The sequence below is a fragment of the Scomber scombrus genome, chromosome 17 (genome assembly GCF_963691925.1).
Source record: "Scomber scombrus chromosome 17, fScoSco1.1, whole genome shotgun sequence".
In the NCBI taxonomy this organism is placed as follows: domain Eukaryota; kingdom Metazoa; phylum Chordata; class Actinopteri; order Scombriformes; family Scombridae; genus Scomber; species Scomber scombrus.
Genome location: NC_084986.1, coordinates 10,616,258 through 10,638,913, shown reverse-complemented (window position 1 = coordinate 10,638,913; position 22,656 = coordinate 10,616,258). Strand labels below are relative to the sequence as shown.

At 40.5% G+C, this 22,656-nt stretch overlaps 1 protein-coding gene across 3 annotated transcripts; it reads left to right on the top strand.

Annotated features, from left to right (window-relative positions):
* The first annotated feature begins 2,954 nt into the window (after positions 1-2,954).
* magl (MAX dimerization protein MGA-like) lies at positions 2,955-21,274 on the top strand. Of its 3 annotated transcripts, none has more exons than XM_062436775.1 (22): positions 2,955-3,045; positions 6,237-7,435; positions 8,087-8,549; positions 8,788-8,884; positions 9,043-9,141; positions 9,230-9,352; positions 9,867-9,980; positions 10,155-10,557; positions 12,681-12,888; positions 13,113-13,338; positions 13,465-13,634; positions 13,835-14,048; positions 14,197-14,411; positions 14,766-15,008; positions 15,289-15,544; positions 15,911-16,566; positions 16,721-16,818; positions 16,915-16,960; positions 17,127-17,291; positions 17,808-17,919; positions 18,354-18,995; positions 19,134-21,274. In XM_062436775.1, exons 2-22 carry the CDS (start codon positions 6,273-6,275, stop codon positions 20,036-20,038), a joined length of 6,618 nt encoding a protein of 2,205 aa, XP_062292759.1. In that variant the 5' UTR covers positions 2,955-3,045; positions 6,237-6,272; the 3' UTR covers positions 20,039-21,274. The 3 variants fall into 3 exon arrangements, with proteins under 3 accessions (XP_062292759.1, XP_062292758.1, XP_062292760.1); XM_062436774.1 differs by lacking the exon at positions 2,955-3,045 and adding an exon at positions 3,213-3,470; XM_062436776.1 differs by lacking the exon at positions 2,955-3,045 and adding an exon at positions 3,213-3,507.
* Positions 21,275-22,656: the final 1,382 nt, after the last annotated feature.

The following is a 22,656-nucleotide window of genomic DNA, read 5'->3' as shown; positions in this document are numbered from 1 at the left end:
ACTGAAAACACCACCTAAAAGTGAGAATTAAACAGGTCATATATTAGTCACGGTGGTCTGCTTTAGTCTATTTGTGACCAGTTTCGTTGGGTTTATTTAGATGGTAGGTTGGTATTAGGCTAAATACAAATTCTCCAACCCATCACAACAAACTTATTACATTATACTTCAAAGAAAATACTGTCAAGGTTGTAACACTGTGTGAGGTACAAGCTGTGTTGTGAAGGGACTCTTGTTTTTTCTCTATCTTGACATCTTAATTTGGCCCTTTAAAGTAATCCTGCCAAAATATACATCACTGTTAAATTTAAATCCACAGTCTACACTCAAAGCAATCTCTCATTAGCCCCACTGTGTGTTGTGGTGATGACTGCATATTATGTCTTTTCATGGTGATTTTAAACTTGGTTTGACAGTTGTGACAGAACTCACAAAGGCCGCACAAAGTCTATGCAGTATTCATTGTCTGTGCTGCCACTGCTGATTTTACATCAGTGACATCACAATTTGGTAGCTATTGGTACGTACTGTATTGTTTGTTATGTAAGGAAATTAACAAAAGCATTTATTATGAGCTCTTGCACTAGCCTCGTTATATTTAAAACAGTTTGGACAATCTAAAAATTAAGAATAGAAAACAAATTAAATGAAGCTGTCACAAGATGAGAACAAAAAACCTAAATGATGTTATATTTTTAAATTATTTGTAGAACAATTGTGAGGACTAACTCATTTTGATTTTCAGACATCAGAAATTAGGTTAACTTATTACCATCCCTGTCTGGTGTTGCATTATTTGCACAACTATAACCCGAGAGACTCTTTTTTTCTATCTCCTCATCTATGAAAACATATTAAAGCATAGTAAATCATGAATGTTTAATGTATAGCAAATAAGCAGTTCTGTTACTGGAGAAATTTCGTATTTTTTATTTATTTATTAGAAGATTAGAGGATACACCATCCTGTTTTTGAGATGTACTTATTACATTTAAACAGAAAACAATACATTGGTAATAATAATGATAATGAATTAAACAATAAAACAATGCAAAACAATCAACATAATACTATAAACAGAGAGACCCACACACACACACATACACATACATCAATCACAAATTGGAGTGTGTGCCTATGGAAATGACAGTAATATTGATATGATTTCCCTGCAAGATGTGGCTTGGTGCAGATATCTTACTATGAACCGTGTGAGCTACATAAGATAAGTTTATTGTCATTGCATAAGAACATATACAACGAAGTTTAGTTTGTTAGTCTCCTCTTCATTAGCATTCAATGTGCATTCCTCACAGCCAAACAAGAAGTATTTGTCTATCATTTATCTGAACTGAGTAACTACACATGTTTTATGAGGCTCCCCAGCAGGAACTGGCTGCAGATTATCACCACGAGATTTCCACGTGGAACACAAAAGATGGGTGGGTTCATGTTGGCTACTTTCCCACTTCCTAGTACTGGTTTGGCCCCGCCCTGTTGGCTGAATAACATATTGGTTTTCATTTTGCAATAATCTTCCTGTTTAGCCGAATTATAAATCTACATTGTACCTTATAATGTTGTTGACTATATCCTGTTTTCATGAAAAACACATTGTCACCCTCCTGCCCTAAAAATAAATTATAGCCAAATATGACATCATGTCTACTAATACCTGTCAGTTGAGATGCCACATGTTTGTTTACTTGTTGTTTTATATATATGTGTGTATACATATATATATATATATATATATATTTTTTTTTTTTTGTTTTTTTTTTTGTTTGCTTCATTATTACTTTATCTTATCTGAGTGTATCTTAACCATAGGCCTAAGTGTAGTAATCTCCTGTGTAGTGACTATGGTGGCCATAAGCCATTTCCTCCCACTCCCACTCTATTTCTTTTAAGAAAAAAATAGATTTTCTTCTAGGACACATTTAGACAAGTTCATACTAGAACAGTGGGGGCTGCAGTTACAGTTAATGTATTTATCCTATAGCCACTAAGTGTTGATTGCCACAAGTGAAAAACCCTATATAGATCACATTTTAAGATAACCTTGAATGTTTTAGTTAGCTAGCTGGCTTGATCCACATAGATCTCTCAATTGATTGATTGATTTTATTGACAATTTCATTTTTTTAAAACAGCTCTGCCATGCCATTTAGTTCTTATATAAAAGGAAATAGGATAACAAAATAAAACCCAGAGGTTTATTTCCATCATGGGCCCTTTGGATTAAATTACAGCTGCTGTGTATTTTGTGGTTATAATCAAATAAAAATGTTCACATATACTCCTCTGCTTACAATATGTATAATTGGAGCACTCCTTTATAACTGGAGCATATTGCAGACTTTTTTGTAAGGCAAATGCTCCTTTATCTGCATTTTCCCTGTGGGTATGCAACAGCCTAATAACTAGCCTGGGCTACAATGTCCAACTAATGCGACTAACTCATGTGCTCACGGTAACACATTTTGATACATGGCGGAAGCATCACGTCCACGTGTAGCTGCCTACTCCTATATGTTATTTAGCTCATGCAACGTTTCCAAAAAACTTTTATTTGGCAAATTATTTTTACCTGAAAAGTCAAGCCGCCATTTTCTCAAGAGCAACAAAGCCAGTCATGTTGACTTGCGGCGTTGTCTCTGCCGAAATAAGAAGTACAGCGCAGGAGACACATCTTGACGCTTTGTCGCGCAGAATATTTAATGATGACACTTCAACTAATTATCTCATGTTTCGTATGTAACTTTTGCCCGTCGTTGGTGTGTTTGGTCACATTTTTCAGGATACTGACACCATGATGAAACCACTGGCCGGTGAAATACTCCGCAGGGAGCTTGCGCATTGGCTACCGGAGCTCTACCGCCATGGTGAGCGTGTTACGTCACAGCACGAGAGCACGGATATGTGTGTGTGTGTGTTTGTGTGTGAGAGAGTGTGAGAAGAGAGAGAGGGACAGAGGAGTGTGTGTGTGTGCATGTGTGATTGTTTTTTTTAGAGAGGGTGAGAATGGAAATGTGATCGAAAAAGGTAAGAAGAAGTGAAGGAAACACAAAAGAAAAGGGAGGGAGGGGAAGTGTCGCTTTTCGGGTAAACTTGGTGAGAGTTGTCCTTTTTTTACCGGCAGCGCGCGGACTAAGCTCGAGGTGGGAACAAGCGGAGGAAAAAAAATAAAAAATTATGCGGGATGGTGGACTCCCGCTTCCCGGGAATCACGCGCCATTGAAGAGAGGGGGTGATACGGTGTAGTGCACGCGCTTTGGCTCCGCTGCGTGCACGCTCGGGGTCGGTCGATGCGAGCACACACACTGGCGTGGCTCTCGGCCTCCATTTGCCAGTTTGCGTTTATGTTCGAGGGATTCACCGAGGCCCTTCACACGGCGACGGCGACGTGCAACAGTTGGGAGTTTTACCGTGAACGTTATTAATACACCGGTCGAACCGACAGCGTAAAGGTGAGACGTCGGTGAAGCCTGCAACTTTTCCAACTTGGTGAGTGTTGGAGCAGACGGCCTTCCTCTCTCTCTCTCTCTCTCTCTCTGCGGCGTGTGAGGAAGAAAGAGCTGTTATCAAGCAACTTCAATTCTTATCTTGGCTTCATACATTTTTTTTTGAGGAGAAATAGTTACACGGAGAGCAGTTTGGGAATTATGTAGTAAATATACCGGTAATAACCCATTTGATGCACGCGCTCAGTCGATTAACACCTTTAGACTGTTGCATCCGTGTGTTGGTGTGATTAGTAAATTGACCAGGGGGGTGAGGGGCAGGACAACAAGAAAACAGGCCTTTCTGGCTTACAGTGTGCCGTTGCACAGAGTACATGTGGGTTTCTCAGGTACAAACCCAAATAACAAACGGTCTATACTTGAGTGTTTTTCTTTTTCTTTTAACATAGTTAACACAAGCCTGTCCGGGTATTTCAGCCATGTCCAGCCAAAGTCCACTTCTCTCACACTGACAAGATAGACACTCACTGGCCACTTTTAGGAACACATATGCAATTTATTTTCAATCCAATAAAACAGCCATGTCAGAAATTCTACATGTAATAAGCTTCTACGCTTTCAGTTTCAGTGGTGACATTGTCAGGAAGGTGATCATTTTACTTAATGTTTATTATTGAGGTAGTATTGGGTGGTGGTGTACTGAGGTGACTTGTATTGAAAACTATTCTTAATATTGTCCTCCCCTTATGTATGTTATTTAGGGACAGACTGATAGGCTACTGGATTTTTGGGGCTAATGTCGATATTACCAAGTTAGAAAATTCAGATATATTGGCCAATAATCTTATTAATATACAGAATATCTACATTAACACACATTTTTTGAAATTATCCTTCAAGTGTGTTTATGAAACACTTTATAAAATGACATCAGTGCACTGTAACAGTGAACTTCTCTGGCAATTTAATATATCACTATGACTGAAAACACATTATGCACAGTATGCATTTATTAAAACATCAACTATACATAATATACTGCCTATATAATTTATATCAAACAACATATACACCAATACCAATATATCTGTGATAGGCCAGTATCATCCAATAATATTGGCTCACAGTTATTGGTCAGGATCTAATTTTATTGGACAAAATCTTAGTAACACCATTCAATATAATGCACCCTAATACACCACCACCAACCTCAATAATAAACATAGTTAACACCTTTCTGACAATGTCAACAAAAACTGAAACTATATAAGCTTCGTACATTTAGAATTTATGACATAGCTGTTGTATCAGATTGTACCGGTGTACTTAATAACTTCCCAAAATGACTCACACGTCAGCCATTTGTTATTCTAGTCTACATAGTATTCGTCATGTAATGATGGTTTTTAAAGGTGAAAACTGAGGGAATGGGGGATGCTGTTTTTTAATTCCTGCTTTCCGCTGGTGACTCAGCATTGGTGTGTCACCAAGTCCAGATTCCATTCAACATGCTATGTGTTTTATTCAGTACGTAATTAGTGCGCATAACGATAATGCAGGGTGCAAAATTAACACTCTTGTCCACCAGCCAAATGGCTATGTTCAGATTTTGGCAGACACTCAACAGATTACCGTTGTTGCTTATTTCGGCTGGTGAGTGAAGCAAATCTACTATCCATTTGCATATTTTACCTGGATTTTGGTAAATGGCTGGTGCAGATTTTGTGCACTGATGATATGTGGCATCACAGTAACAAACATGCAACACCTTAAATTCAAATCAACACCCTGCATGAGCTCAGTGAGAGCGGAGTCCTTATTATAGGTGTTTTTATGTTAGATATAGTTTATTAATACGTTTTACACACCCATACACAGTCAAAAGAAGTCACCATCAGCCTATTAAAGGAGCACATATGGCCCGAGGCTTTAAATAAATTATAATTCCTCCATTAGTAGCTAATTTATTTTTCAGGAGGGTACGGTCTATCCTAAAAATGCTCTACAGTGGTTTGATTCTTATTGGAATTCCTGTTGGACACAAATGCACAGAGCATGTTTATGAATTATGCAGACTGGACATCATGAAATTTGGTACAGGAGCTCTGTGGCTGACAAGACATTCACACAGCCAGCAACCTTAAAAACCACTGGTTGGATGTTCTTTGATTTTGCATGGTGTAAGAAATGCTGTTTAGATGTTGACTACAGTTGTTTCAGTTCCCCACTTGGTGGTTATAACTGAAATTATGGATGACCCTGTTTTTCTTAGCAGTCAACACATCTTGGCATTGTTATTTATTGCAACCAATAGTACAAGACCGCTGATTCTGCAACTAGCTGTAAATCAACCAGCACTCAGTAGCGCTGAAGTGTTGCAGACAGTATTTAACCTGTCTTTAAATACATATTTGCCATGTGAGTTCATATCTGAATGGTTCTGGAAATAGATTTGCCAGAGTTCCACTGTTTTTTAGCCTTATAGAGAACTGCACATTTAGAGTTTTATTGATTGGCTGATTTCTCTAATTGTTTACATTTCGTGAGGCGGTTATTATTTTTTTTCCTGCTGGTTTTTCTCTGCTTGGATGAGCTGTAATTGCTTATCTAACATTTGTCAGCATTGTAAAGATTGTTTTTGGCTTTCATTATTATCTTCTGTATGATTTGATCACTTCTCTCTTGTTCATTATGTCTGTAATATATGTTGTACCTCTGAACATTGCTATACTGCATACATAACATTATTATTATGGTGTCATTTTCTGTTAGGTATCAAATGAAGTGGGACGAGCACAGCAGTTGGTGATGCCTGCTACAGACCCCGAACTCACATCCATGAAAGACCCACATGCAGTGGAGGACATGGAGAGGAGCTTCAGTGATATCTTCTCCTTGGGTCCTCCACCTACTGTCCCCTCCTCAGCTCCTCCTTTTCCAACCACTGTGGGACTGAGTCTCAGTAATGAGACAGTGATGGAGAACATAGCTGTCTCCATGGCGAGTAATGACTGCAGCTCGGCTCTCTCTTCACCTGCTGAAGCTAGTCCAGCTAAGCCTGCTGTATCATCACCTACTACCTTAGAAGGGATTGTTGAAACAAGCCCAGCTACCTCACAGATAGCATCAGCTTCAGACTCTCTAACTTATACAGGGACAAGCCTTGTCAACATATCAGAATCATTACCATTGTTGTCTGAGTCGCCATCGACCACATTTGGCACTTCAGACCTGGAAGGTGACTTTCCTGCTTTGTTGACCTTCAAAGGTGTCAGTCTCACTCTGGAGAATAACAGCATGTGGAAGCAGTTTAACCACTGTGGAACTGAGATGATTCTCACTAAACCAGGTCGCCGGATGTTCCCATGCTGTCGATATCGCCTGACTGGTCTAGATCCTGAGCGGCTTTACACCCTAGTCCTGTCCATAGTTCCATCGGACCTCTACAAGTACCGCTGGAACTCAACCAAATGGGAGGTCACTGGAGCTGCAGAAAACCAGTCCCAAGGTCTGATCCGGGCATTTTGCCATCATTACTCACCCTGTCGAGGTTCGGATTGGATGAGCGGGCTAGTGTCTTTTTACAAACTCAAACTGACCAATAATCCCCAAGACCAGGAAGGTCATATAATCCTACACTCCATGCATCGCTACATTCCTAGACTACATGTGTTACCAGTCCCAGAAGGGGATGTACCCACACCTGACAAACCGGTGGTTATGGGACCAGAAAGCATGACCTTTACATTTCCACAAACTGAATTTATGGCTGTGACAACTTACCAGAACTTTCGGATCACACAGCTGAAAATTAACCATAATCCATTCGCAAAGGGCTTCAGAGAGGACGGGCACAACCCCCGCCTGAACAGAATCACTACAGAGACTCCAACTGTGAAGACAGAGACTCAGCCTCCTGTTTTAAAACCTGCTGAAACCACTGAAAGCAAAGTGGAGGTTGTGGATCTTAGGTAAGGTTTTGAGTTTAACATTTCATTTACTCACTAATATCTGGTTCATTCACACTGGGGTTTTTTATACATGTGGAGAATGACTATATGGGACTTTTGGAAGCATAATTGTTCATCCTGCATATATTTGTTTTTCTTTGACAAGTGTATTACAATAAATGTAACTGGAGTAATAACTGCTTTAAAACAAATATTGATCCATTGCTGTGTCCAGTTTGATTTAAAATAATCCTAATCTGTTCATTTAATTGAAAAAAATGTGGTTTGTCTGTGCATTTAACCTGATTTAGTTAACAGTTCTGGCTACTGGTAACTTAAAGGAGACATTAAATAAATAGGTGGACAAAATAACAGGAAAACGTATCTATTACAGATGATACAGTTCAGCACATTGGTCTTAAGTAGTCCCTCATGTTAGCATTATGTAAAGCAGAAAATACAGTAAGCATGTTACAACTCAAATGCAGTATTTATTTATACATTTGTACATTGACATACATTAGAAAATATGTGGTCTGTTTAACAATAGAATGGCTGAAATAGGCTTTAAATATGAATGCCGTGGGTGCCATCAAAAATAATATTTTCCTTTCAGTTTCACTTTTATGTATTTTCTATCCATTAAATGAACCTGTTTTTACTGTCTCACAGCACAAAGACGCAAAAGGCTTCTGTTTCTCTCCCAAATGAAAAAGACACCAGACTGGTCCTGAAGCCCATCATGTTTACCCCTTCCAGCAAGGATGAATATGCCCGAATTGGAAGAGGCAGGCAAGCCCTCGGTGAGCTTGTGCTAGTCCAAAAAAGTCCATGTGCAGAACCCAAGGAGAAAAACCACAGCATTAGTGTAATCCCTAACACGCAGAAATGCACCAAAGTAACCCCTAAAAAAGCATCCTTGACTCCCACATCGGCAACGTCCACCCCAGGATCATCACCTGGGTACCGCAAGAGGAGGAAGAGGATCAACAAACGCTGGGCTAATTCCCGGGGAAAAGAGTGGAAAGCTACGGCTGCCTTCCCCACAGTAGTCCACAGCCCATCATTGACTGTCGCTATGCAACCAGAGCTCGATGATGTAGAGGGCCTGCTGTTTGTGTCATTTACCTCAAAGGTAAAACTCAACAATTACAAAGAATGCTCTGCACATATCAACACATTTTATTTGATTGTATCAGGATGTGGTGCCTCCTCCAATCACCTACCTAATGTTATAGAACTGGGTGGTTGAGTTTTCACTGAAGCAATACAGATTTCTGAAATGGCATTGGATGTCATATTTTGGAGGTTCAGTAGTTTGCACAGTAGAGGTTTTGAAAGTATTTATGCTCTGCTGTTCTTTTGTGTCACAGGAAGCCCTTGAAATTCATGTCGGGGACAAGCCAGCCAATCCCTCATCAGTCTCTCCGGTTCCCTTAACAACAACACCTCCGACACAGTTGAAGCAAGGTAAGAAATCTGAGATCTGATTTGACTGAGCTACATAACAATTTTTTTTTTGGTGCACTGCATACTAGAAAGTGATTTCATTGTCATTATTTTTGATGTTTAAATGAAATCTAACCTAAAAGTTCTGTTGTTTTCACCCAACATTGTGGTGAATCCAGAGACTGATGAAGACAAGATGGCCCGCTTGGAGGCGATCCTGCTGCAGGACCTCAGAGTTCTCAAACACAGACAGGTCATCCATCCTGTGCTCAAGGAGGGTGAGTTCACAAACATATATCTAAAACATCCCAGGGTTTGAGAGGTGATGTTACAGTGTAAATATATTGTTCTCTCTCCATTTTCTAGTGGGCTTGAAGTTGAGCTCCCTAGACCCCACTAAGTCCATTGACTTGCATTATCTGGGGGTTCAACTGCCACTTCCTCCACCGACCCTACCAGAGCAAGGCAATGACGCTGTGTGTGATGACAGTAAGTAGGACTGATCTTTGACAGTTTGTGTGTGCTTGGCTTAAGCTACATTCTTGTAGTGGGCTATGCGTTGACAAACTGGTGTTAAATTTTTACTTCCAGTTATACATGATCTTAACTTTTGGCATTGTTGTCAAAATAAGAGAATGAAACAGAAACCCGAAAAGGATGCTTGGCAATTGTAGTTTCACCAGCCGGGGAAATGGAGATGGCTAAATTGTTGTTAGAATTAAACTTGTAGCCTCTGGCTCAGCAGCTGACCTCCATGCAAGAAATACAGGATGTATATAAGGATGATTGCCCCCTCCCCCATGATCATTAAGCTCTGCTGCCTACTGAGTAAATGCGTTTTTTCAAGATTCTTTGTGAACATTCACATCAATTCAACATGTACCAGAAGTTTTTTGTCCGTCTGTATTCCTACTGTGGTACTTAACAGAACATTGCGAAGCACTCTTTAGGTGTAATGATACAGGCTTACTCTGAAAGCTAATGCAGCATGTTTCCTTTGCAGATGAGGGATTACTCTTCATGTCCCGGACAGGAAAGACAAGTGACATGACGAAAATAAAGGGATGGAGAAACAAGTTTATTATAAGCAAAGAAACATCTCCTTCTTGCAGTGATGGTGAGGTTTGCCCTTCTTCTTGTAGCTTCAGTGTCTCTTTTATCACGCAATGGGATTAGTCTAGTCATTTTAATTACCAAAAGATTAACCGAAATAAAACAAACTGAATATGCTTGTGTTTGATTTATTATTCCTCATTGATGAATTAATCTCTCTATTCTCCCTCTCCAAAAGGATCACAAAAGAACCTATCTGCCTTCTGCAGCAACATGTTGGATGAGTACTTGGAGAGCGAAGCTCAGCGAATGAGTGAGCGTGCTGCTGCCTTCTCCACAAACCCTGAGGGCTCTGTGGCCTATCAGCTGCCTGCTAAAAGCTCCAGCTATGTAAAAACCCTGGACAGTGCACTCAAGCATCGAAACGCTGCCTCTAAAGGCCCAGCGGGCACTAACAGGCCATGTCCCCTGTCCCACAAACCCCTCCTCTACTCTGTCCTGACGACACCAGCTCCTCCCCTGGCCAAACCTGCAACGCCTGTCCAAGGAAGACCCCAGTCCATACAGCGGTCTACACCTTCACATTCACCACCTGGACCTGTGCCGGTAGTCGGTGCAAAAGCTAGTTCTCATTCACAGGGGTAAGGATGTCATTAGGCTTCATTTGAAGTGACTTTAAAAACAATTGTTTGACACATCTCTCAACATTGTGTTATAAATCCTTAAACCAGTGGAATTAATGTAATGTATTAGTTTCAAAGCATATTAGGCCTGTTAAATATTTATTTTCTAATGAAATTGAGACTCAATAGCTAGAGAAAAGGGAAACTTAATTAGGGCCCGAGCGGCGACTGCAAGTCGCCTGGCGAAAGCCCTATTGAAATTGTAATGTTTATTATTATTATTATTATTATTCTTCCGACATTTCGTGCCCCAATTTCGCCCCTTTCCCAAATGTGAAAATGCTTATACTTTTGCACGGACGTGCGGCCTCAGCCGAAATTCGATATTTTTGGGTGGTCGCACATGGTCGACGCAGAATGGCGGAATAGCGCCCCCTACAAAGTCCAAAAATGCCCATAGGGAATTTTGCTAACTTTGTCCTATGCTCACAAAATTCGGTACACATATGTATTATACCCACATATGCAAAAAAGCCTCTTGACGTCATGACCTCAACCCAACAGGAAGTTGCCATTTAGGTTTTGTTTTTTCCCGCCTAAAATTAACTCCTCCAACAGCGTTCGCCCCATCAAGTTCAAATTAGGTACGCAACATCTCCAGACCTAGCTGAGCTTAAGTTGTGCTCTGTGCATCCGTAGGTCAAAGGGCGTGTCTGCCAGGGCTCAACTAACTTTGGCGTGCTCGCCATGTACATACGAGTGGCTCTCAATCCCACATACTTCATCCAATCAGCTTCAAACTTGCTGGACATGATGATGGCTCCGCCCTGAACGTCCCGATATATTAACTTCCCACGTAACTCATAGCGCCCCCCGGTGGTAACAGGAAGTGAACTAAGATTCATTAAAATTACATACTTTGCCCCATCAACTTCATTCAGAACCAGTTGGTGAAGCTACATTATGAAGACTGTGAAGCTACGAGTAATGGCGTCCGCGTGGCGACGCGGCGACCATCAATTCCTCGCCATGAAAATACGTTTGGCTTTTTGATGGCTTTATTGAACTCGTATCATCATGAAAATTGGTACACAGGTCCAGGGTGCCGACCTCAACGTCTCCATTCGCTCATAGGCGATCTCACTCGTGTCGCCCCCTAGTGGAAACAGGAAGTGCCATATTTTACATCATCATTGTGCGATTTCCACAAAACTTCACATGTGTAATCACTGTCCCACCCTGAACGCAACCGCTTGTGTTTTGTTACTCTACTGCCCCCTGGTGGATGAACCATCAACCTCTCATAACTCCTTCATGCTTTGTCCAATTCACTCCAAACTTCACATGACTGATGAGTGGCCGCCCTGAACACACCAGACCACACCAGACCATATGTGTAACTACCTGTGACTGCCCCCTACTGGATGAACGAAACATTGCATTTTTGGCCTCCTTCCAGGTTTTTTCTCACTTTCTATTTCCCGCCACAGCCCCGCCATGCCTCAGGCCCCGCGGTGGCATGGGTGAGCGAGGGCCCGCCATCGCCGCTTGCGGCTTTAATTTCAAATTGATATTCTAGTTTTCTACAATTAGTTGCCACTTGTCCTTTTTAGCTTTATTTGTTTATAATTATGCTGGTTGTGGATCCATATGTCATTATTCCTTGAGCTCTGTAATAGGAAATGCTAACACCTGAGCTAATGTCTCATTTAGGCCACTTGCATCTTAATTTAATGTGATCTTGATGCCCGTGATTGCAGTACAATTAGCACTCAGAATTACATCTTGTCATTGACTTGCACAATATAAATGATTCCAAATTAGCATCAGAAAAATATTATAGAGAGCTCCATCTTTCAAAAGTAGCACATATTTTTATTTAAAAGGACAAGCTGCTTTGAATTGTCCTGCTTTCCATGTAAACATGCTTTCTTCAGACCAAAGTATCCCCTTTGGATACTTTTAAGAGTTGGTTGTTAAAAATCTGCAGCTACAATGTTTACTGTTTTTTTTGTTCCTCCACCTCAGAAGTGAATAATGACATGTGCTTTGTGGTTTTAAAGAAGTACATGGCTGTAACTATTTTTAGGCAGATTAAATCGAAAAACAGTAATTTGCTTAGTTCTTCCTGTCTGTTTTAGATTACCTACATACCAACCAGAGGTCAACCAGAAACTAGCGGTGACCTATGGGCAGAGCCAAGGGGCGACACACAGAACTTCAGGCCTCACCAAGAGCCAGCTCAGACTGTTGCAGATGGAGATTGGAGCCCTGAACGAGGGCCTGGACAAAACACAGCTGACTGCAGACAGACTATCATATGCTCTGTCTGTAATGCTGACAAAACAGGTGTGCAACATACAGTACAAGTGTACTCTGTGTGTCTATGTGTACATTGTCATTTGATATTGATGATGGGTTTTCTATTATGCAAAATATACATCAATGAATGAGGAGCCACTGAGAATAGTGTTTGGTGAATAGACAGCACACACCTATACTGACATATAACATGAAGTAAATGCTTTGAAAATGGTTTGAATGGCTTGCTCCTCTCCTTCCATTTAAATCAGACACTGTCCAGTCAGCTTCCGAAGGCACCTCGGCATCCAAAGTACAAAGCTGCTGAAACTGAATGTGGCCAGGAGTTCTGCAGACTGGGCTGCGTTTGTTCTGGTCTCCACAATTCCAATAAAGGCTCTCTTCACTGCCGCCGGCCTGAATGCATGTTTGACTGTGCCTGCTCAACGCACAAAAACACCAAGCAGGCGAGTGAAGAAGGCATCCATCCTGTTAACTGTAAGATCATTACTGTCATTAAAATTATGGGATAATTTGCTCTCATAGTTTTGTGTTTACTGCCCAGGTTGGTCACAACCCTCGGTCGGTCAGATGTATTAATGAAATGTCTTTATCTCTCCTCAGCTAATATGGAGTTTGAGGTCCAGCCTCGAACAGGCTCCCATCCTAATAAACTGTGGAATTGCAACATTCTTGATGTGGATCCAGAGCCGATCTTAACCCCCAAAAGTGCTCCTGTTCCACCATTACCTGTGAAGCTCGTTAAACGCAGTGCACTTTATTCAGCTCAAGTGGTAAATACAAAATCTGTCTGCTTGTACACTTGTCTTATTTGTACACACTCATGCAACTATTGCTTACAGTTAGTAGAATATGAAATATGTGGATTACATATAAAATCTATTGTTTTTTTTGTCACCTTTTGGGAGTTTGAATGCTAGTCTGGTGATTTGTCTGACAGTTTAAAAAATAAACTTTGTAAAAATGATCACAGCAGATCCGAGAGGAGGATAAGGATCCAGTGTACAAATACTTGGAGAGCAAGTTAACATGTGCACGTGTGAGAGAGTTCAACAGCAAGCCTCCTCCTGAACTCACCATAGAGCCCAAGATCCCCGATCCACCCAATACCACAACAAAGACGAAGAAGACAACTGATAATGAGCCGAAAACGTACTACAGAACCATAATGACTGTTGAAAAAGCAGGTAAAGAACTAAATAATTGTGTGTCACACTGACCTATTAAAATCAAATCCTTAAATCCTTTGTTTGCTGGATGATGTATCTGACTGTAAGATATTGAAGATGCTATTATTTCTATACATAACCAATAATGTCTTATGCCCCCCTGCAGGGAAGTCAGCATCAAATGAAACACAAGCAAGGAAACAAATAGAGATCCAGTCAGCATGTCAGTGGGACAAGGACCGCAAAATGGTCCTGGAAGCTTTATGTCGACGCATGAATCAGAATAGATTGTCTCAGCGTTTCTACATCGGCCCTTACCACATCCGCCTGATCACCAAGATCTTCATGCAGAAGCCCAGTGGCTCCATTGTCACCTACAGGGTAGGTCTCTGAGGAATACTGAATCTATGTAGCAATGATGAACCTTCAAAATCACTTTCATATTATTCATATACCAGGTCAAGAAGAATATGAGTGGTTTCTGTATATTATGAGCTCCCAGTGATTGTTAAGTGTTTATAAACATTTTATAAGAAAATATGAACTGTATTTTATCACTGGAGAAATATACACAAGGAATGACTATAGACAGGTAAAATTGTTTCTATGAACTGTAAACAGGATGAAATAGTGCAAAAAAGAGAAGAGCGCAAGGAGTTTTGAAGTTGTACACATTTTGTCCCATTTTGCCCCGTGATGAAACTCTCTGCTATTCTATATAACCCTTTCTCTCAGGTACACATCAGTAAACCGGAAAAGGTCAGCGATAATGACGAGGACGAAATTGATGCCAGTGATGAAGAAAGGAAGGGCAATAAAAGCTTCCATGGGGACACGGATGTAGATGAGGAAGACTGCCAAATGTACGAACAAGAGATGCAGATTGGAGTCACACCGTTTCTGAGTGGAGTTTTACCTGCTGGGAGACTGAGAGCCAGGACCAAACCTGCTGGCTGCCAAGTATCTGGACTTATACAGGTTAGCCTCATGGAAATGCTTTTTATCTACTAAATATATTGTTTTACTTGGGGTGGCAACCTTCACTTGATGCATGACAGAAAACATTGTATTGCTGTGTATTTGAAAAAGTCATGTTCCTGCAAATTCCTCTTTTGTGACAGCAGTTTTTTAAAAAAGTAGAAAACTTCCTCCACACTTCCTCATTAATAATTACATTAACTCGTACAAAAATCAGTCTGCAGAAACCAAAATACTTTGAACAGACTTGTAAGATTCATATTTCTTCTAACTGTAACAGGTGAATGGAAAATCCTACAATCAGGCCAGACTGTTACTCGGAGGCATAGGATCTCTTCATCCAGCCAACCGTCTTGCAGCGTACGTCACAGGTCGACTTCACGTTCCCAGCAACATTTCTAGTAAAATCCTTCAGAAACCAGGTTCTGCACACAACACTTCCGGTACTCTGCACATAAAGACCGCTGGCACAATAGTCCCTCCGATTATTACTGCAAGGAAAACCACTGATCTTAAGACGCTGACACAACCAGCAGGTGAGTTTGTTTCTCTGTTTCTGGATCACAGCACAAGCACATAGTTGTAAACTGATTGCTTCCCAAAGGAGAGAAAAGAAAACTACTAGAAACCCCCCTCAGCACAGACACACACCTGCAGCTACTGCAGACTTTTGAAATCTTCCAAGCAGTGCAGATGTAGGAACAAAGTTAAATATTTCTTTAAGCCCTAATGTACAATAATAAAAAGGGAAAGGAAACATTTTCATGTTTTGCTATTTCTCAGGATTTGTCTGATTTTCTTTTTATATTTTGAGATATAATAATCAAGCTGATATGTTCTATCAGGATAAGGATCATTTCTTTGTCTCATCACCTTGTCCTGTTTGTTTTTGTTTTGCTCAGTTCAATTATTACAGCCAGACTCTTGGAAAAAGGGATCCATAATCAATCCTCATCATTTGCAAAACTCCTCAACCATCAACCCTGTCCAGATGTTTGCATCAGGCCAAAAGAGCACCATCAACCCCTTCCAGAACAGCTCTACATCCTCGCCTGTATCTCTTACGGTGTCCCCCTCTCTGAAAACCCCCAGCTTCTTGGCACAGAGTGGGACCTACTCATTCAGGATCTGCCCTCCAGACAACCAGAGCACGAGAGGCCAGAACCTACCTGGAGTTATCCTACCTGGGGGCTTCACTCTTATTCAGCTCCCAAAGCCCGGAGCTGATGGAGCTTCAACACAACAGTCAGAGGCTGGAAACACTACAAACATGGACAGCATTGGTAAAACCCAGCCACAAAAGGATTCTTTGTTTACTTTTGACCACTCAAAAATCAAGAATTGGCTTGGTATGGACACCCCTAATGGAGCTAAGGACCCATCAAGTGGCAGATCAGCAGAGCCTGGAGCAGCTCCTGGGCTGATGTGTGATGAGAGGATGGCATCAGATCAATCCAATAGCAGGCTGATGGCAAGGGACGTTGAGTCAAACACAGATAGTACTTCTGAAGACCTAAGCTCTGACTCGTCAGACGACAGTGAAGAGAGTGATGAAAATGTAAGTGTAGGGAAGAAGCTTTTCTGCAACATTTGTTTATGTGTAAGATAAAGTGTGACTTTCATAATCTTAGAATATCAAATTCTGTGATTGTTGCTATTGTAGTCATTGTCATATCTTTAAAAACTGCACACTGCATTTTGGTTTTCTTCAGGATGAAGCAGTAGACATTGAGACAGTAGAAGAAGGAAGACACAGCATGGCCATCACCAATATGAACCAAGTTGCCAGCAAGGCACTACCGGAGTCACGGTAATACATGTTTATATGTGTGCTTGTGAACATTTGCATCTGTTCTGCTCTTTTGATGAGTAGTATTACATTTTGATTTTTTTTTTCTACCTTCAGATGTTCCACTGATGATTTAGGATCAGCAAGGACACAAAGCACCCAGGTTTGACCTAATTCGGCCCTTTGAGTCGCATCTTTTCATGCAACAGTCATATACTAAAATCAATAAACTTTGTAAAAGTTTACTGACCTCATATTTAAGTCAGTTTGGTTGTATGTTAAGCAATATTTCTCCATTGCTGATCAGCTCTATTGTCTCTCCATTTTAGAATCAAACAGAGAGTGAAGATATCATGTGTGGTTGCAAAAAGAAGCGGAAGAACCACATTGCGATTGAAAGGCAAAGACGCTCTGATCAGCGGCTCCTCTTCGATAAACTCCAGGTTATGCTCACGGGTGACCCCAAAACCTCCACGCTGCGCCTTCTCACACTGGTCAGTTCCATATCCTGTCTTGTCATGTGGAGGAGTTTGTCCTTCAGTCGTGACAGAAAACTTGCTCAGAAATAAAGAAAGCATTTTATTTTAGTCATAAATTGAAAAATGATGAGCGCAAATTTGCAAAGCTTCTCAACTTAATTTTAACCTTCACCGTCTAAAAATGTGTTAGATTTAGTCAGTTGAAGATGCATGGTTAATAGTAGTTATTTAAAAATATACTCATAATTGTGAAACTGGCAAATTCAAGTATGTAGTTCTGATGGGCAGTAGAAACAACTTCAACAATTCCCCTTCAATGAGAAATGCACGTATTAACTTTGATTCAGTTTATTCCATTTTTTATGTTACCAATTAGAAAAAAGATGGCGCATTCCACAGAAATGCATGAATATTGTGCTGCAGATCTGTGCACAGCTGTCCACTTAATATTTGTACTCGATTAAATTTGACAAGAGATTCCATTCACAGCTCCGTATCACAATCGTCACTCTTTTTATGTTGTGTTTGCAGACTCTAAAAGAAATCCAGACACTGAATGAGAACTCAAAACATCTGGAGGAGGAACAGAAGAAGCAGGATGAGATGCAAGCCATCTACGTGAAAAAGCTTTCTCTCTTGTCTGGTATGTACAATTTATGTCTCTGTATGTTGCATTTTATGTGTACTAAGTAGGTTGTGTAATATATAAATGGCAACATTTTGTAGTGAATAATTCCTTTGCCTGTTATCCAGTACAAATGCTTTGTAAAAGCTTGTTCACTTTCAATGATATAATAATGTTTAGATAATTTGGTTGCCATGAAATCTACCACGTCTTCACTTGATCTGATTTCTTAAATCATTAATAATGAGCATGGGAACAGTTGTGGTTTTGAATAACAGCCAATTCCAAATAATGTAAAGCTAAACATTAAATAGTAACATATGTTGAATGGAATAAATAAAATGCTCAGGCCTGGATGAACACAATAAATGTTTTATTGTGCACATATGATGCTGCTTTCACTGACACCTGTGTTATATTAATGGTTCCTGTTTTTGTGTGTGTTTTTTTAGGGAAGTCAGAGCAGCTGATTAAACAGAAGGTGAATGAAATCTGTGAGAAGCAGAAAGCGAGAGAGAGGGCAATGAAAATGACGCCCTTTTCAGTTCTACTCCAGACCAGAGCTGCTCTTCTACAAGCCAGTGCTTCCCAACCAGAGACCCAGCCCGACACGTACACATTTACATTTCAGCCACACCTGCACCCGACACCACCCCAAAACAATGTGCATCCAGTGATGTCCCTGCGTCAGCCCAACCTACACAAAGCTCCAACCCACTGCAGTGTTCGAGCATCACATTCCCAGGCTGAGTCATCTCCAGCCCAGGCTGAGGTCACCGCACCCCCACTGCAGACAGAGAAGGAGCCGGGTGAACATGTGACCTCAGCTCAAGTCACTCAACATCAGTCACAGTTGGAGAGCCATCAGGAAGCATCTCTTGACCCAGCCCAGATCACCACACCCAATACTCAAATGGAGTGCCAGCCTCAAGCTCATTCAGTCACAGCTACACCTCAGGTCACTGCAGACAAGGATGGCGCCTTGCCCATATCCTCAACAACAAAGTCAAAAGAAAACCCTGCTCAGCCCCTTGCTCTTCCTCTGATCCGCTCCAAGACCGGCAGGATTATACTCCCCTCATCTCTGAAACCTAGTAAGTTATTACCTTATGTCAGGTCAGATGCCCCCAGTGATTTATTACCTCTGTTTCATTGAAATATGTTATTATTAGTATTAGTATTAGTAATATTATTATCTGGCCATAATAAAATATATTTTTGTCTGCTTACAGCTGGTGCTGGCTTCTATACACTCATGGTCATGAAAGCCAAGCAGAAGGGAAAGGATGACGATGTCAGCACTGATGTGGACTCATCCAAGTATCAAGAACGAACCAAATCTGAATCTGAGCACCATTCAGATACAGAGAGCATCCACACTTTGGAGGAAGACAAAACTGTACAGTCCTCAAACTTTGAATCAAAGCATCCTGCTACAACAACCCCCCTGTCTGAGCTTGCCCTCCTTAACAAATCAATTTTTGTGTCGTCAATGGCTCTGCAACCTGTGGAAACCCCAGAGGTGGGCACAGTGATGGGTTTGAACAAAACACTGGCGACTGCTTGCTTGAATTTCAACCCTTTGAAGCATGTTCCTTTTTATGCTGAGCCCCAACCTTATTCTATACCTCCTGTAATGGGTCGTCGTAGAGGCAGACCGCCAAGGAACCCCGATACCTCTGTTAGTGAAGGTGAAAAAAAGGTTAAAAAGAAAAGGGAAACCCCTATTCTGGTTGAAAAGACCAGTCAAAACAGCAATGAAAGTGAAAAGATGACTTTGGAAATGACAAAGACAGGAGTGGTTGGTTATAACCCTGTGGTAGTCAAACGGGGAAGAGGGAGGCCTCCGAAGAGTAAGCTGGCACAATCGTTGAGTCCTCAGGTTATGCAAGCAGTAGGAAGTCTATCTAAATCCGGCGAGGACAGCCCTTTCAGAATCACCCACAATTTTAAACGCCCTGAAACCAAATCCAAGGAAAGCCCTGAAGCAGACGCCTTCCCTGGAGATGTCAGCAAATCACGGCCATTAACCCGAGGCGCTTTAGGAAAGGACTTCCCCAGTGCCAAGAAACGGTCCTGGAGAGAGTTAGAGTCAGATGTAGAGAAGGAACTGGAACCTGAGCTGGAGTCTGAATAATCCTCTTATCTTGCCATCACTATAAAAGCCAATGCACACATTTTAGTCATCTGACCTCAGTTAGTCTCACACTGAAACCTCACACCTCCTTTTAGGCAGCAGTATCTTCACGCGTCATCCTCATGGTCCTACTCATTTGGCTGAGGTTTCTCTTCTGCTTTCCGTTTATTGTGTGAACACAAGTTACATAGGCCATCAGAGGTGTCACCAAATGTGCCTGTGTGTGTGAATTCAAAGGACCAAGGATACTGAAATACTTGATGCTGCTCTTTTCTGTACATGTTGGCAAAAAAGTCAGTGGACTTAATTCATACTATAGAGAGAGAGGTTGTATTTGATATACAGAATATACGGGAAAGCATTAATTGACCTGCTGAATGTATGAATGAAATTTATGGTAACTCCCACATTCAGTTTTTCGGTTTAATCAATTTTTCTTGTTTTTTTTTTTTTAAAACTGATGTCTTTAAATGTTGCCAGCATTATTTTCTTTTCACATTTCACAAGAAACAGTATAACATCCAATGTTAATATCAGCCTTACAGTGTAAGTTAAGTATTTCTTTCCTGAATACAATCAGTCAATATTACTTCATACACATTAAAAATGTCTTTTCTGTTTTTATTAAGAGCTAGTTTGATGCATATTTGCTTTGAAATTATGTTTTCGATCACTGAATGAAAATAATATGTAGTAGCACTTTGTTTATTGGTAGAAACTTTCCATGAGTTTATTCACATGCAGACAACTTAAATCATGTAAATGTTGACCATCACAAGTAATCAGGATAAAAGCTATTAGCCATATATTGTATCTATGAAAATAACCTCTGTTAATATTTTATTTCTCTTTTAATTTCTTTTTTTTCTGTCCTCTTACTTGAGTTAAATTGCAAGCTCACGTGGCCTTGAAAATGAATAAAAACGACATGCATTTATAATGGAAACCTTTAATAACATTCAACAGACTATCCATTTTGGTTACATAATCATGGTAACACACCACAGTAACCTGTCCTTACTAATAATTAAAGCACACCTTATGTTCACAAGTCTTTTCATATATTTATATTTGGAAATGGTGATGTTACTGGTTATCTCCAAACTCAGAAGATACAGAATATGTGAGAACATGCAATTTGATGTTACTTCACTGCACATGATTTCATTGTATCACTGAATTTGGTTATGAGTACATTTTGGGTGTGACATGAAAATAATAAAAGTTGGGCAAACAGGGACACTTCATGAATGTCTAATGTCACAGCATTTGAGCATTAAACAGGCATGTTGGCAGAATACTTCATTAGCCTATGTATGAAGCAGATCCTGTGTTGACATACTGAAGAGCATTAATATGAAGATGTGCACAGCAGGTGATTGTTGCAGGAAAACCACATGAATTTTTCCACAATGATTTTGCAATTACTGTACGTTGTTACTGTTTGTTCATCAATTTTTAAAAACGTATAAACAAATGAGTTGGTATGATGGTTAGAAATTTGCAATATAATTTTTTATCATTTTAAAAATAATTTTCATACACAAATATTTTCTCCACCATATGACATAGCTTGGATGGTGCAAAGAACCGTACTGCTGTAGCCTCAAAGCTAAAATAGTTGAATTAACATACATTTTACATGAATAGGTTTTATTTCAGAGCTGGATTGGATTAGAGTCACATAATCTAGGGTAAATGGTTAACATCGTGTCTATTAAATTTAACAGCATATCAGCCGTAACGTTGCCCCTTATCATCATGGAGCAGTGGTTGTGATTGGCGTGACGTCATTGTAAGAGGTGTGGTCTGTCTTGGAGAGCAGGCTGTTGAGCGCACGTGGCCGGGCCAGTGCAAATGACCTCGTGCATGTCAAAACACTCAAATCCCTATTTAAATAATGTGACAACCGGACTTTGACGTGATAGAAATTTGTTTTTGTCTATTCAGAAAAATGTCTTAACTTCACAAGACCGCAACGTATATGCCAAACTGAGTTTTTAATGAGTTATACCTACGTAATCTAAATAAATACATCAAACGCTAAACATATGACATATAACAATAAAAAAGTAAAGGCATTGAAATTACCCTAACTTAAGCAAATATTCTTAGAACAATTTAATTTTTTATCACCCAATCAGCAGCAAACAAAGCTACCCTAACATCCATTCAGTCGCAAAGCTGCCCACAGTCTCTCCCTAATCCTATTTAATCAATTAGGCGCAACAACAACAAAAGCAGTCATTGATACAATCATGAGACCGATAGAGGTCCAGATTAAACTTGTGATGTCATACAGGCACACATGAGCAAACAGCTGGGCTTTATTTGCTTGTCAGTGCAAGATGCAGCGTTGAGATACACATCAGTCCAGGAGTGGAGGAAGGCTGCGGGAACAGTGCTTGATGTGGAGCGACAGAAGAGAACAGCAAACCCACTCAAGAGATTAGTGTCCACATGTCCCGGCAGCAAGAACACTGTCCGACTTTGTAAAGCTCTGCAGTTTGTCAGTGGTGGAGGTTTGGTGGTGGGAGGCTCATTACAGGACGCTCATTCAGCTCTTCAGCCTGCGGCTGGTTGGTGGCTTGTTGCAGTTTCTCGGAGCAAGTGTCACA

Coding starts and splice junctions, on each gene's coding strand:
- magl (XM_062436775.1), top strand. CDS start 6,273: ATGCCTGCTACAGACCCCGAACTCACATCCATGAAAGACCCACATGCA. Junction 7,436..8,086: donor GTGGAGGTTGTGGATCTTAG/GTAAGGTTTTGA, acceptor ACTGTCTCACAG/CACAAAGACGCAAAAGGCTT. Junction 17,292..17,807: donor CGCTGCGCCTTCTCACACTG/GTCAGTTCCATA, acceptor TTGTGTTTGCAG/ACTCTAAAAGAAATCCAGAC.